Below are 15,147 nucleotides of genomic sequence, written 5' to 3'. Positions count from 1 at the left end.
GCGGTATCGATCGCTGTGATCGCGCCTTCTGCTTGGTGTTGCGCACAAAACGTATGCAGTATGCAATGATGCGTACCATTCTGGTGAAGGATGAAGAAATTCCAAACCATGGATGAGTTTGTGTACAAACTAAAGCGGCACTCACCTGGCGTGTTTCTAGGTCCGCCTCATCGCTTGGTTCTGGATCTGAGCTGGGCCAATGGGACGAAGGTTGCACAAGCCAATCTGGACCGTTATTCCAAAGCTGATTCTGCGTGAAGTGTGCTGCCGACATGCCTCGGGAAACCAAGTCAGCAGGATTGGATGTGCCAGGAACGTGCCTCCATTGCCTTGGCCTCCACGAACGTCTTCCAGGAGTTGGGAGGTGACGCAATCCATTTTAGCGTCACTGTTGAGTCGGACCAGAAAAACGATTCGGCGCACACGATCTGCATTGCCTCCTTGACGCGATGATGCAGATGGGCGCCCAGGACAGCTGCGCTTAGTTCAAGCCTCGGCAACGTGACGCGCTTCAGTGGTGCCACTCGAGACTTCGAAGCTAATAGGCTGATGCGGACTTCTCCCGCCGCGTTTTCACAACGAGCGTAGACACATGCTCCGTAGGCGGCCTCCGAAGCATCGGTAAATGTGTGGAATTCTACTGTTGCATCTGGTAAGAGAGCGTAACGGTTAGTCCTGTACTCGGATAACATTTTCCAGTCGCTCTGAATCGCCTTCCATTTTTTACAGATGTGATTAGGAACAGGTTCATCCCAGCCGGATTTGAGTAGCCATAGCTCCTGCATCAGCATCTTAGCACGCACGATCACCGGTGCTATCAATCCGAGCGGATCGTACATTTTGGCAATGCTCGACAAAATAGATCGCTTGGTCGACGTGGCTTCATCAGCCTCAGTGTTGGATTCAAAACACAGCTCATCCGATTCAGGCTTCCACGAGATGCCGAGTGCTTTGACCGTCTCGTTGGGTATAAAATGCAGTGATGAGTGTGTGCCGATATACTCGGTGCTTAAGCCGGAGAGTACGCTCAGATTGTTTGAGGACCACTTGCGCAACTCAAACCCACCTTTTGCAAGTAGCGCTGATAACTCCTTACGCAGCTGAACAGCTTCGCGAACGTTATTGGCACCACCAATGAAGTCGTCCACGTAAAAGTTTCGTTTCAGGGCTGCAGGTGCAAGCGCATACTCAGTCCCTTCATCATCTGCTAGTTGGATAAGTGTGCGTGTAGCCAGAAACGAGGAAGGTGCTAGTCCGTATGTAACGGTGTTGAGCTCATATACTTGGATCGGAGCTTGCGGCGAAAATCGAAAGAATATGCGCACCAATCGACGATCATCAGAATGCAGCAATATTTGTCGGTACATTTTAGCTATATCTCCCACAAGTGCTATTTGGTAGGTGCGGAATCGCAACACAATATCAAGCAGCTCGTCCTGCACGATTGGACCAACACATAGAATGTCATTCAAGGAATAACCGGTGCTTGTTTTTGCAGATCCGTCGAACACGACCCTTACTTTCGTGGTGGTACTGGAGGCTTTAAATACGGGATGGTGCGGTAGGTAGTACGCCCGTTCATCCCCACTATCTTTGTTCATGAGCGACATGTGCCCCAGCTCCAAATACTCCTTCATGAAGGCATGATAGTCTTCCTTGAGCTGTGGGTTGCGTTCTAGCCTCCTCTCCAGCAGCTCGAAGCGTCTCAAAGCGGTAGTTTTAGACAGGCCAAGCTTTTCCGTGAAGTCGGTCTGTTTGGGCAATCGTACAATATAGCGACCCGACTCGTCGCGCTGAGTGGTTTCTTTATACAATGTTTCGCATCGCCGCTCATCAGGTGAGTACGAATCATTGACGCTTAACTCTTCCAGCTTCCAAAAGCGTTCGAGAGACTCCTCCAGGGATGCCATGCAGACGATTGTGGACGCGGCGGTGCAATCGGTCGGAGATGCAGGATTCTGAGGAGAGGTGGGACCAATCATGACCCACCCAAACACGCTGTTCAGCATAGTTGGAAGGTTCGGAGCAAGCTCGTGCGATTTTACGCTCGTAAAGAAGGAAGCGTAATGACGGGCACCAAGGATGAGATCAATCGGGGCTGATTTATCGAACTGCGGGTCAGCCAAAACAAATTCCGAAGGAATGTTCCAGCCGCGAGTGGAAACATCATGCGCCGGCAGATCAGCGATCACCCTGTCTACTACCAGAAAATCGACATCCAAGTCAAAATGTTCAACACGTGAAGCAATTTGAGCTCGAACCGACCTCCTCACCGTTCTGGTGGATAGTCCTGCTCCTTTGAGGGTTATGTTAACCGTGCTACCTTTCAAAGCCAACCTCTGAGCAAGGCGATTGCTCATCAAATTGGGCTGTGATGCGCTGTCTAAGAGTGCACGCACAGGATGCAGGATGCCGTGTGCATCGGTTACATTTAGAAGTGCAGTTTGTAATAATATTTGTGAAGGTGATTGTTTTATTGCAGCTGCGTAGCTGCGTTGTATGCTAGCCGTGTGATCATCAGTGGCGTGTGTTGTGTGTGAAAGTTCATCCTGCGCAGCTAGCATTGGAAATGTAGTGGAAGATGTGCTGGGAGTGCTTTCAGTGTGAATCATTGTGTGATGCGCCAAGTTGCAATGACGACACTTGTACTGTGACGAGCAATCGCGGGCACGGTGATTGTCTCGCAGACAATTCAAACACAAGCGGGCATCAAGTACCTTACGGTACCGCTGGGCCGGATTCATGGCATTAAATCGCTGGCATTTTGTTATGGTGTGCGGCATATTGCACAACGGGCATTTATTAACATCGCGGTCAGTGGTAGCAAAACTAGCAGTGCGCGGAAAAATGGTGCGTCTTGGTGATATTGGCGCTTCTATAGGTGATGGCTCGGGTTTGTTTACTAATAGCGTCTCGAGTACGCGCATACGGCGGTGCAAAAAGGCAATCAACGAATCGTAGCTCGGATTGTCATTGGTCGAAGCAAATTCTTCCCAATCGCGTAATGTGTTAGAGGGCAATTTTGTGCAAAGTAAATGCTCTAATATGCTACTCCAGCCGTCAGTTTTCTCTCCCAAGTGATTTAAAGTTTTTTTGTGACGCTCGAACTCGTCCACTAACTGGTGCAGGGTTGTCGCACTTTCCCTCTTCGCTGGTGTGATGCCGAACATCGCTTGTAAGTGGCGTTTTTTCAGTAGATATTCATTCGAATATCGCTCAGCGAGTGTTTTCCAAGCTAATTCATAGCTGGAGGCGCTTATTGTAATGGTCTCGATCACTTGCGCTGCTTCACCTTTTAGGGCTGCGCGTAGATAATGGAATTTTTGTATTGGCGGCAAATCAACATTATCGTGAATCAAACACTCAAAGGTATCCCTAAAGGTCAGCCATTGCATATAATCGCCGTCAAACTCCGGCAGAGCGATGGTGGGCAGTTTTATGCCTTGTAGCGGGTTCCTACCGGCTCCTTGCTGCGACACTTCGCTGCGCGGAATTTCTCTATATTTCGCTTTCAATGCCGATTGAACGCGAATCAAGCGCCGTTCAAAATCCTCCCTAAGGGCGGCATTGTGTGTCATCTCTTCAGCAGTGGTTGCACTGTCCTCCAGCTGCTGTTGAAGGCTTTCCAAATCCTTGCATATTTGGTCAAATTTGGCCATACGAGTTTCCACCTCGATAGAATCCCTATCGGGCTGGTAGTTTTGAAGAAACTCTTCGTAACGGGCCAAAATGGAAATCAAAATCGTTCGTCTCGACGACAAAATAAGCGGTTGAGCTGGCATCTTACTAAAACTGCGATTATCGTGTGCGCGAGTGTAGTGTAAAGTGCAGTGTAACGGTCGGGCAGTGAAAGGCAAAGGTGTTTAACACTTTATCGAAAAAATTGCGAATATTCAGGATATCGGCACAATCCTGGTCACGGCACCAATGTTTCGTCGCGAATAGTTTTCGGATAAAGTTTCCTTTTCTTTCTTTGGTTGTTGCTGCTAATAATTACCGAAGCCGTTGTAAGAAATTGCTGGTGATGAAGAGAGAGAAAAAGCCTTTTCGCTCTCTATTTATTAATTGAAGATCGATAGAGATGTGTACATGAACGGGCACGGATGTGATCCGATCCGCAGTTCAAATCTGCACGATTCGCGCAGCTGCTCGAACAATATCAGTTATTGGAATAGATCGAAGCGTTGTTGAAATGTCGTTTTCGTATCCAATATAGTTATAGATTTTATCGGAGGCAATAGGAGTAGTAAAGGCTTGAAAACGTCTTACCAAAGGATACCCATGTACAACGACTGATCCTGATTCCTCGATGGCTTTTTCGTACTTAACTATGATATTTCTTTTTGTTAAAAACCAAGAATCCTTAAAATTTTTCCTTAACAAAAATCCTTGCCTAACTTGCAAAATTGTCTCATCCTTTTTTACTTTAAGTGTAGGATACGTCATACTTTCCTGGTTTCTTTGTGCTGCAGTGTCTATGTCTCGCAACAATATAATTTTTCCTATCGCTTGATGCAAACTTCGGTAGCCAGATTTTACGTAACTATGTTTGATTATTTGTAACATATTTTCACAGGAATGTGTTGACAAAGTAATCAGAGGGCCTAAATTGTTAACCTCTTCGTATACATGAAGCAAGAGATGAACATTACTCACTAGATGTATGCGATCGTACACAACACTATAATCCTCAACAAATTTCCTCAACAATGTACCGGCATACTCCCACTGGTCCTTAAATGCCCATGATGATAATATAGTTATAGCGCAATATAATAATTTAAAATGTTCGTATGCTAGTCTATCTATTCTATCTTTATAACTATACCTGCGTAATGTAAAAAACTACCGAATTCAGTACCATTCCAAAAGTGAAGATAATTAAGAGACCTAAACTTCCTATGAATTTCTGTGGGCAGCAGTATACTTATAAGCTCTTCTGATATTTCATCTATGTCTTCCTTGCACCATTTTTTAAAGGGGGCAAGAGCTCCTTCGACCCAGCCTAACAGAAGCTTGAAAACAATACCCAATTGTATTAAATGTAATAAATCGCTAGTAGCTATACCTTTTATCATGTCGAACTTTTTTAGATCTGTAAGAGGGGTTTTCCCTCTTCGATGGCCTGTAGAACTGGGTTTTTCTTCTCTAAATTCCTTATCTGTTCTTGGTGGAGCTGTTGTATCCTCGAAAATAACTTTTTTTGGTGTTTTTAGGGAAGTACCACAGCATTTACATTTTAAACACCCATGTACTCCGTTGTAGTAGCAAATTTCTGCAATAAAATTGTACAACGAAATTCATACACATTATTAAAATTAAAATAAAAGAGCGATTCCAATTACTCACGTTTAATAAATGCGCGTGCAGGCGAGTCAGCGATTATGACTCTAACCGAAACAGTTATTTTTTTGCCGTTTAGGTTCATTTTGTGATCATGTAGCCTATTTAGTTCCTCCACCAAAGGTCTCAGGAAAGGCTCAACATCGTTTGGTTTAGAAGTGCCGCAAAATATTCCAACCACCATAACAGGAACATTCGGCATATTGTGCAACTGCATTAGTATAGTCCACATCTGTATTGCGCTGCGGTTATATATTGGTATTCCGTCCACTGAAAGATTCAGCTCAAACACATCCTCTAGTACGTCCACATCGCTGAATAAAAATAAAAGAAAATACTAATGTTAGAAAGGTATTACACGATTGCTTAAACAATAATTAGTTTACCGAAAATAATGTTGAAAACAACATTCAACGCCTTGGTACCACATTTCACCTCCACCTGGAACCTTAGTAATCTGCTCGCTGACGTTAACCGGAGCTTTCAGCAATGTCCTAACATCCTGTGGAAGAGATGAAAAAGCAGAAAGAGAAGACGCTTTTCGCAGTATTCCTAGTAAATTATTACTCCCGCTACGAGCAACTTTATTGCGAATAAACCATGTTCGCAAAGAGTCTCGTAGCTTCGCGCTTTCTGGGTCAGTTTCCAGGCTCGCCTCCTCCAAAAACTCTGCCTCCAAAAACTCTCCCTCCAAATACTCTTCCTCTAAATACTCTTCGCCATCAGTATCTTCGTTGTGGATGGATCCTTCATCGCTAGCACGTTCGTCATCTGTATTGTTTTCGTCCAAATACTCCTCTTCCATTGATGCCACAGGACCTTCACAGGGTTCATTCATAGCAACATCTACAATTAAACAATAAAAAGAGATGTTAGTTGATTTTTTGATTGATTTAAATCAAGCAAAACCATAATAAGTCAAGCAAATACCCTCGGCAGATTGCTGAGCTGCTGGCTGGCTGCTGGGTCCGGCAGGATCATTTTGCAATACCCACTCCTTTTCAAACTGCTCTTCCAGTTTCGCGGCTTTTTTATAAAGCTCTGCACTTCGCTTTAACTTTTTCGGGAACATTTTCGACGACTAAATCTTCCGTCTGAAATGGCAAATAAAAAAAAAACAACACTTCTACGGATCTTTTAATGTTCAAAACAGTTTGGCTTTGTTGAACGAATTTTCGATGAGCAAAATCAATTTTGTTTTGCTTTGGCGCAACGTAAATTCGTTCAGCAATTTTTTATAACTTTATCACTCCTAAAACTGTAAAACGTTATAGAAAATTTCGAGATAAACGTAAATTGATTCGCAGAGCGACACATGCAGTTCGTGAACAACAAGTGTTTTGGCGCTTTAAAATACCGCGGCTGAATGTCTCACCTCCCTCGGGTATCCACATACACCACACAACCCCACACCTCACCATGCAGCACGCAGTTCTACTCACATGAGCAAGATCGGCAGCCGATCCAAAATCCGACCTCACTATCATGTGGTAAGGCATCTCATCCGATCGATGAAGCGCGCCAGATCGTCTCATGAGAAAATTTGGTGCTAGCCAGAATGCTCACCATACAAACCTCTGCAGCTCACCATGGCGATGAGAAAGACAATGCTCGCTCAGTACGGGGGAGGCAGCCAAAGGCAGCGTCTCAGTATGAAAACGTCAAGCTGTCATCGGGCTCGCTATAGTGAGATGCTGTTCGATTGTCATTTGGGATACATGAATGCAGCGTCTAGGGCCAGCTTAATATACACATTCCTTGAAGGTCCGTCAAAATTTTATATGCGATTTGACAGATAACGTCAGACGACAAATCGCAACGGCAGCAAGCGCCAAACTTCCTGTATAAAAAATTGACTACAAATAAAAACTCGCAAATAACGAATTATGTTTGTACACACTTAAAAAATTTTGCCGAATCTCGGTTAATTTTTGCCGAGATCTGCACAACTGACATCTCGGCAAATAGGGTAAATGTACCAATAGTGGTGCAATTTGTGGTGGTACAGATGTATGTTAATGGATTTAAAGTGTCAGAAACGACAATTTCTGAATATTTCAACACATAACAGTTGGAATATGTTTTATCTTCGCAATCAAAACAATTTTTACCATAAAACACATCGAATCTACGAAAAAATACATATTTTTGTGATTGCTTCGTTGTACCTATAATGGTGGTATGGTTCCTATAGTCGTCGTATTGTGTTCCTATAGTGGTGGTAAACAAAGATGCCTCAAAACAGTGTATAATATCAATATAACTTAGTTTTGAGGCTGTTTTCGTATGAATAGCATGGATTACTGCCATAATAATGATATCTTTCGTAATTTGATCGTAAAAAATGTATGAATTTGGTTGATGAAAATATTGACTGAAGTACTGAATAACACCTGTCGTCAACCCATACTCAGAAGAGTTTGCTCGATTTGAAGTCGATTTTTTACTCAGCCAGATAAGCGAATTTTGGCCTTTGTTTCACAAATTACTTACAGAAAACTAATTTTTGTTGCTTATTTTAATGAAAACAGTACGACATGTCAAAAATGTCGTCGAAAAAAATCTAAAATTAGCTGTTTTTATTGATTTTAGAACTAGGACCACTATAGGAACATGCCTGTTTGGTGTACCTATAATGGCACTATCGTAAAAAACATTAAAAAATACGTAAATATGGTCAAAAGCCAATGAATTTGAATAAAACAATATCATTTGATAACAATTATGCTAAAAAACTAATGATTGCGTTGTTATGTGGTCATTTAGAACGTTAACAAGAATATTAGCATCGTTATGAAATCCTAAGGATTTTCTAAAAATGTTGATACCTTTTACAAAATAATGGATTTTTCGGTCACTAAGAAACGGAATGGCCCCATTTCATTTTTAAATCCTTTGTAAAAGGCTAGAGAACATTTCACACTATCATAAACAACTTAACTACTGTTAATTTATCGTATGAGACGCATTTTAGTGCCATACCACCACTATTGGTACTAGCACCACTATAGGTACGTTTACCCTATCTCGGTTAAATTTCTGTTGCCGAAATCTCGGTTAAAAATGCAATTGACATTTTGTTTTGACGTTTACGTTTAACCGAGATTTTCGGTTAGAGCAATCCGAGATTTCAGCTAATTATAAAAACAATCTTTTTTTTTTATTTTAGTGGTTTTATTTGCGTAAAAAGTTAGTTTGAGTTATAAAAACAAACACAATTATTTATTGAGCCACAGCCATAAAAGCCAGAGCCCATGCTGATTGCCGATGTACATTTTCTGCAGCATGATGCCACCATCGTATCTGTAGTTGGACGGCAGGAAGTCACCTTCCCCCCAATTGTGAGAGTTGTGGTGGGATGGGAAGCGCAGGGACGGGCGCCGGTACAACACCAGATGGTGTACAGCGTTTGGATGTAGTAAGGGTGCAGGAAGATGGGCCAGGCATAGAGCGGACACCGGTACAGACACGGTTCTGTAAAGCGGGCAGAGTGAAACAAGCCTGAGTGAACCCTGATTGGAAGTCACGTGGTCGAGTATTTGGATATTTACCTCGTGAAGGTAACTGGAAATTAAACCTGGAAGTTCGAACGGGCCGGCAAAGGTTGGTCCAATCGGACTAGCATCCGGTAATCCTTGGATAAGGACTGCTTCGAGCGACGATCTTATGTGCACTGGCTACGTGCGTTGACAGAGCTTCGTAGCCCACCCGTGTCCGATCGTACGCTACTGATGATCGGTTTCTTCACGCTGGGTGTCATATTTTCATTTATTTTTCACACTATTAATTTTATAACACAAAATCACTCCGAAAGGTTTCTGCATCGACAAAATGATGAATGACAGATAGAAAACCGAGCCTCGGCTAACTCAAATAGCATAGCCGAAATTTCGGTTATTTTGACGGATGACCTCGGTGACAGCAGTGTTAACATACGTAATCGGCATGTTGTGTTGCCGAGTTTCGGTTAAAATATTTGTTTAACTGATATTTCAGTTTTAACTGAAATGTACTGATTATCGGCAATGGGAAATTTTCAACTGACATATCAGCAAGAATCGAAAGAGCCGACGGCAGTTTTTTTAACCGAGGTCGTGAAATATTTTTAAGTGTGTAAATTATATCAATCGAAGTACGATTGTAGATAAATTATATTAACAAGTTTTATACAAGTAGACAATGGTTTTAATCCCAGGAATCTTGCGTAAATGTCGAATTGTCCAAATGCTCTAGATTTTTAGGTAGAATATAGAGGAGATGGGCCGGTCTGGTGGTACAGTCGTCAACTCGTACGACTTAACAACATGCCCGTCATGGGTTCAAGCCTCTAATAGACCGTGCCCCCATACGTAGTGCGTATCCTGCTATGGTAACAATAAGTCACTGAAAGCCAAGCTCACTTCACTAAGTGGGTACAGGCAGGCCTTGACCGACAGCGGTTGTTGTGCCAAAGAAGAAGATAGAGGAGATGTTTTCTTAGATGTCTCTTATGTTTCAACAGCGTCGATGAGCCGCATCAATGTCGTTAAAGACGCTGCTGTCAATTAGGGTAATGGGTACAGCTTCTGAAAGTGGCCGAGAAATGCCACGCGCTTCTTGTAGAAGCGTTCCTCAAAACGTTCCCACGCGTCTTGGAAGGTCATCCCAGCGTATTCAAATGCTTCGCAGCTGTTACGGGCTATTTCACACCGTTCAAGCCATTGGATAAGGAAAGCATAGCGGTCTGCATCTTCTTCCAATCCAGCCACGCGTTTGTTGAATCGCCCTGCGAACGCGGGCCACTCCGATGGCGATCCAGAAAATTCGGGTAGGTCTAGCCGTGGGAGATGGTTCTTCTTTGCAGTGGCCGGCAGCATCGTCGCGTCGAGTGCTGGCATCGTAAATGTGTTTCCGGGTGCAACTCGGCCAAGGCGCATTTTGCCGTCGCGTACAGGTGGAAGGGATCCGCGTCTTGGATGCGGTCCCGCGTGACCCTCGAGCTGAGTATTTCTACCGTCGCTCCATAGCGACTCTAGGATATCGGCTTTTATGGAAGCCATAGTTTTAGAGAGCATTCCTTCGCGAGCCTCATCGAGTATTGCCTTAACTGCACCTACCAACGCAGTTAGCTGACGCACTGCCTCGATGCTGTGCTCGCTATCACCCGGTGTCGTCATTGCTGAAGCACTTATGATAACTTACACACTTACACGAAGCACTACACTCGCGTTAAATCACGTCGGGGTCACCAAATGTTTTTGCACGAAGCCGTATTTCTTTCGATGAAAGAACCCGTACACGAAACATTTACACACGGGTAAAGATAAATACGTTTTATTTGCAATTAAAATATACTTGAGGTGATCTCCGTTCGCGTTGAGATCTATATGATAACAGAGCGATCGATCCGCTGATCGATCGCTTTATAGATGATTCTCTCAGGAAGCAGGATAGCGCACTCTCTCGTTGCCACGTGCCGAACAATAACGCATCTAGACGCATGCCGACGTGTCGGAGTCGACATCAGGATTACAATTCGATTTGACCGTTTATTGCGACAACCAGAGGGTATGTATTATTTTTTGTATATATAAATCGTTTTAGTTGAAAATTTCAAATCTTTCATTGTCTGATTTCGGTTCGTTCGCTATTTTAGTGTCGGTTTTTTTTGTAGATTTGTTGGTTGTAGGTGTATTGGTTATTTAAACGATTGGTTGTAAACGGAGTCCTTTGATCCGATAGAGGTATCGGATAAGGCATCCAGATCGTAGATGATTTATGTGTCTTTTGCGATATTTGTATTTGCATTTTTTGTGGAGCGGTGAGGGTGTTAGTGATGTGTTCTTTTTCTTTTGGTTGGTTATTTATTTGTGTTGGTGTTATGGTTGTTATCTGTAGGTTTGGTATTGCTGTTTTTACTAGTGGTTGGTTTTGGTAATGGAGCGTTTGTCTTAGCTTTTGTTTCCTGTGCGTATGAGTGTTCTGTCGTGTAAATTCTTGAGATGGTAGGGCATTTACATCTACACATGCGTTTAGCTTCTACGTATGTTATTTATTTTATTGATTTCCGTTAAGTCCAAGAAAACTCCAAGTTTTTGTCCTGCGTGTTGTGGGCCTCCCCGCATGACACGCATTTTGTTTCCTTGCATATGGTTTCATGTACCGGTAAGCGACAGTTAGCACATGTTTTTTCGTTTTTGCACCATTTTTTTGTATGTCACAATCTCATACATGTTATGCGCCTCATTGGTCGAGGGATGTAAAGCTCAACTTTTACTGGGTACAGTCCGAAGTCTACCATGCGTGGGATTTTGCCTGTGTTAAACGTAATGATGGCTGTTCGTATGTTTTTTAATTCTTTATCTACTTTCCTCTTGAGGATATTGACCTCTACGATACGTTGTTCACTCAGTCCTTCCATAATTTTAGCCTCTGTCATGAACTCTATATCAGGGCATCGAATTACTTCTTTGCTTGTGTTGAGGGTTGGATGTTCTTTTGTTAGAGCATTTACCTCGCTTCGACTGTCCATTAGTTTTTTTCAGTTACTTTAACTTGCCTGCCTGTTTCTTCTTGGTTACCTGAATCAATAATTTGCCCTCTCTAAGTCGAGATACTTTCAAGGCTTTAGTGCCAATTACATTTTCAATTTTTTAGAGACCAAGAATGGGTTGACTTTGTTCAGATCTTTATTAGAATTGATCGCTTCCATAACCAAGAAGACCTCTTCTTCCGAACACTCGTTCCCTATAGCTATGCAATTAACATTTTTCACATTTTTCCTTTTGGGTTCATTTTGCCCCTCCAATAGCTCGTAATTATTCCCGAAGAGAATGCCCCCTCCATGAGTTGAGGACCCAGCCCCATGTCTCCTACCTTGTGTCCACCTTTTGTGGTCTTAGTTGTTTTCCCTTTTGTGATTTTTTCAAATCAACTCCAAATCTGAGGTGAATAAAACTTTCCTTTGAGCTTTCGCACACTCGTTCTAACCGTCACTTTGATTTGCACACGTCTATATCCTTCAGCTGCCAACTGTCGAATGTGATATTTCACAGAGTTTTCAACATCTTCAATCAACAAGAGCAAATACTATTTATTCGAATGCAGAACTATTTTTAAACAATAAGTTGAAACGCGGTTTATCAAAGCGTTTTACCCGGTACATTTGGCATCCTCCAAATTAAATCTAATAGAAAAGTTTGGTGACCCTTGCACTAGAAAACGGACACCAAACAATAGAACTAAACTCGAGGATGGAACGAACATAGGACTTATAGGGCTTTTATTAGTAAACAAGCACTGCGGGTCATTGAGCTCTCTCGATTGTCGCTGAATAAATTCTAGCGGTTTGTAAGCTTTGTCTAAAATATCACAGTAATGTTGTCGGATATCTAGTTTGCCATCCAAGGTGACTCTTAAATCTCTGACCGTATTGCACAGCGGTAGTTGTGTCCCTGATGTTCTATAGTTATACCTTATTGGACTAGCTATTCTGAAGAACGACATTGACGTACACTTATCACCAGAAATGACCAGATCGTTATTGTTGTACCAGTCAGAGAAAACATCAACCAATATTTGCAGAGAAAGAGAGTCTGAAGTGTTCCGTGCGACACGAAACAGCCTAATATCATCCGCATAAAGCAGACAATCTGCTTCCGTAATGGCCAGTGTGACGTCGTTCTTAAAAAGCTAGAACAACAATGGTCCCTAGTTCCTGCCGTGAGGAACGCCAGATGAACTCTCGATAACGTTAGAGTAGGGGTCTCCAAACTTCGGCCCGCGGGCCGCCCTCAAGAGCTTATAATGCGGCCCACGATGACTTTGCCAGAGTTAATATAAATATTACGTTATTATGACTTTTTTCAAATAAAAATGTATTTTTTACTTTTCTTAGACAAAAATCAAGTAACTAATTACACGAAACTGTATTAGTATCGTTAGTATTTTGTTGTAAAAACGAGATTTAAACGTTCACTCATCATTTACAGGCAGCGTCAATTGGCCCTCAATATAGTTATTTTTGAAGCAATGCGGCCCGCGAGGTGAAAAGTTTGGAGGCCCCTGCGTTAGAGGAAACACCATCGATTTGTACGTAGTAGCTGCGTTCAGAGATGTAGGACCTGAACCAATTCACTAGCGGAGTAGAATGGTTCACACGATCAAACGTAGCCTTAAGGTCAGTGTATATTGCATCCATCTGCCAGCGCCTACCCAACCAGCAAAACCGAAGCTATTGGAAAACTTTCCTGTGTGCCAAAGCGAGAAAGCATGTCTTCTTTCTCTAGATTTTGGACGGCACAACGCCGATCGTGTGGCCTATGAACGAAAAACGGGAGAAGGGGAAACCGATATCCTTCGAGTGACACACACGCATGCATCTGCATGCGTATTCCGCTGAACCGAGACTACACATCTCTCTCGATCTCCCATGATTTTTCTGCTATCGCGCTCATCCGGGTGTTAGGCATCCTCAGTCTGTCCAGAACTTTCACTGTGGAAGGATGTGTTGGAGTGATGTGTGATTTCTTATGCCCCGTACTTTGCTCGTTTACGTTTTGTGCTGTGTTCCTTCTTCTTCAATTATGGAATGATTTATCCTTGTAAATTTTTAAGGTAAGTTTCTTATCCTCGTGTGTGCTTCAATGGATACATTCAACTAACGCTTGTCGTCTAAAAAGTTACAGGTGCACGCGCATGTTAATCGACGGTTGCCAACATCCCGCAAAACGATCGACGGAAGGAAAACGGTGTCCGGTTTTAAAATATCAAGGTAAGCGTTTCTATAATCCTATGTGCAAAACATTGTTTAGTTTGTTATAAAAAACATGGATTAATTATTGGTTAATTTTCATCACCAGATTTCATCACAGCTCTTTCGTAGAAGAGCGCACTTCAAGGACGCCAGGATACGGCTAAACATGCGCAGCACCAGTCCGTGACGTCATTTCCAGACAGGCGCCGGCTGAACACGCGCAGCACCAGTCGAGGATATCCTAGCGCAGAGGGTAGAAGGAAGAACGAGAGGAAGGGTAACGGAACCGCTACAATTGTAGGGGGTGAAGCATCCTGCCGTGTACAGAGTGTGAGTCTGCCAAAACGCATGTGGAAAGAGGAAGTCCAATGCGAAAGTGGCAAGGCATGTGAAAGTGTACATAGAGCAAAAATAAAAAGTGTCACTACTACAATCAGCAATTCTAAAATATAAGGGGAGGGATACATACATTTGTATGCGTGAGAAAGGCCAGCAATGCAAGCATTTGAATGTGTGTGTGAAGGTCGGTTTTTGCCGTGCTGGAAGTTTTTACTGTAGCTGTTGCTAGTGTAAAAACTTAAGTAAATCTTAAAGGAAATATTTTTCACATGGGGTGCCTTCGACAATTGTTCGTTGGGCGTTGGTGCAAAGAGTTCGGGTTATGTCGAGTCAAGATAGGTTCAATCCGACCCGACCCGACCTAAACTCGCTACACTTCCGCTTGATTTGCACAATGCATCTCCTTTTTGGAGACGGAATCAGCCGAAGGTCTTCTTCGGCTACGTACCGGCTGAAATCGTCCAGATCTGCATTTTCCGGTGCGGCTGTAGCGCCAAAAACTTGCAGCCGGTTGTTGAGGGCCCCACTCACACCGTTACCCTCGCGGACCGTTCCAGGAGTGGCAGAAAATGTAGGAGAGTAGGAAGAATGAGTGGGAGAGAATGGCTCTGAGTCGAAGGTAACCGCGGCATCCCAATCGACATCGACATCGTTCAACGATTGTGGAACCGAGTAGGTTCCTCCACAAAGGAACGGGGAGTGAGGCCTTCATCGTCGTCGCCAAGCTGCAA

General features: G+C 43.3%; 2 protein-coding genes and 1 long non-coding RNA gene across 4 annotated transcripts; 1 reads left to right on the top strand and 2 right to left on the bottom strand.

The window, feature by feature from the left end:
- Window positions 1-290: 290 nt before the first annotated feature.
- LOC133393137 (uncharacterized) lies at window positions 291-2,009 on the bottom strand. The gene is made up of 2 exons (XM_061656593.1): window positions 1,521-2,009; window positions 291-1,436 (listed from the first exon to the last, which is right to left on the bottom strand). Exons 1-2 carry the CDS (start codon window positions 2,007-2,009, stop codon window positions 291-293), a joined length of 1,635 nt encoding a protein of 544 aa, XP_061512577.1.
- Window positions 2,010-4,181: 2,172 nt separating this feature from the next.
- Window positions 4,182-7,052, bottom strand: LOC133393937 (uncharacterized). 2 transcript variants are annotated; one of them, XM_061661174.1, is made up of 3 exons: window positions 6,274-7,052; window positions 5,730-6,189; window positions 4,182-5,657 (listed from the first exon to the last, which is right to left on the bottom strand). In XM_061661174.1, exons 1-3 carry the CDS (start codon window positions 6,413-6,415, stop codon window positions 5,342-5,344), a joined length of 918 nt encoding a protein of 305 aa, XP_061517158.1. In that variant the 5' UTR covers window positions 6,416-7,052; the 3' UTR covers window positions 4,182-5,341. The 2 variants fall into 2 exon arrangements, with proteins under 2 accessions (XP_061517158.1, XP_061517159.1); XM_061661175.1 differs by having other exon boundaries at window positions 5,588-6,189.
- A 6,791-nt stretch (window positions 7,053-13,843) lies between these two features.
- Window positions 13,844-14,510, top strand: LOC133393296 (uncharacterized). Its single transcript, XR_009766079.1, has 3 exons — window positions 13,844-13,938; window positions 14,004-14,095; window positions 14,184-14,510. It is a non-coding gene; the product is annotated as an uncharacterized LOC133393296 (long non-coding RNA).
- The last annotated feature ends 637 nt before the right edge of the window (window positions 14,511-15,147 follow it).

This window comes from Anopheles gambiae, chromosome 3 (genome assembly GCF_943734735.2).
Source record: "Anopheles gambiae chromosome 3, idAnoGambNW_F1_1, whole genome shotgun sequence".
NCBI lineage: Eukaryota > Metazoa > Arthropoda > Insecta > Diptera > Culicidae > Anopheles > Anopheles gambiae.
Note: the sequence above shows the minus strand (reverse complement) of the source record. Positions and strands in the feature narration are given on the sequence as shown.

What these genes read in the sequence shown, in the direction of transcription:
- LOC133393137 (XM_061656593.1), bottom strand. Translation starts at nt 2,009, where the DNA reads ATGCTGAACAGCGTGTTTGGGTGGGTCATGATTGGTCCCACCTCTCCT. An exon ending in CCTCCAGTACCACCACGAAA is followed by an intron (nt 1,437 to 1,520) that starts GTAAGGGTCGTG and finishes CCAATCGTGCAG; the next exon opens with GACGAGCTGCTTGATATTGT.
- LOC133393937 (XM_061661174.1), bottom strand. Translation starts at nt 6,415, where the DNA reads ATGTTCCCGAAAAAGTTAAAGCGAAGTGCAGAGCTTTATAAAAAAGCC. An exon ending in AGCTCAGCAATCTGCCGAGG is followed by an intron (nt 6,190 to 6,273) that starts GTATTTGCTTGA and finishes GTTTAATTGTAG; the next exon opens with ATGTTGCTATGAATGAACCC. An exon ending in TGTTTTCAACATTATTTTCG is followed by an intron (nt 5,658 to 5,729) that starts GTAAACTAATTA and finishes ATTTTTATTCAG; the next exon opens with CGATGTGGACGTACTAGAGG.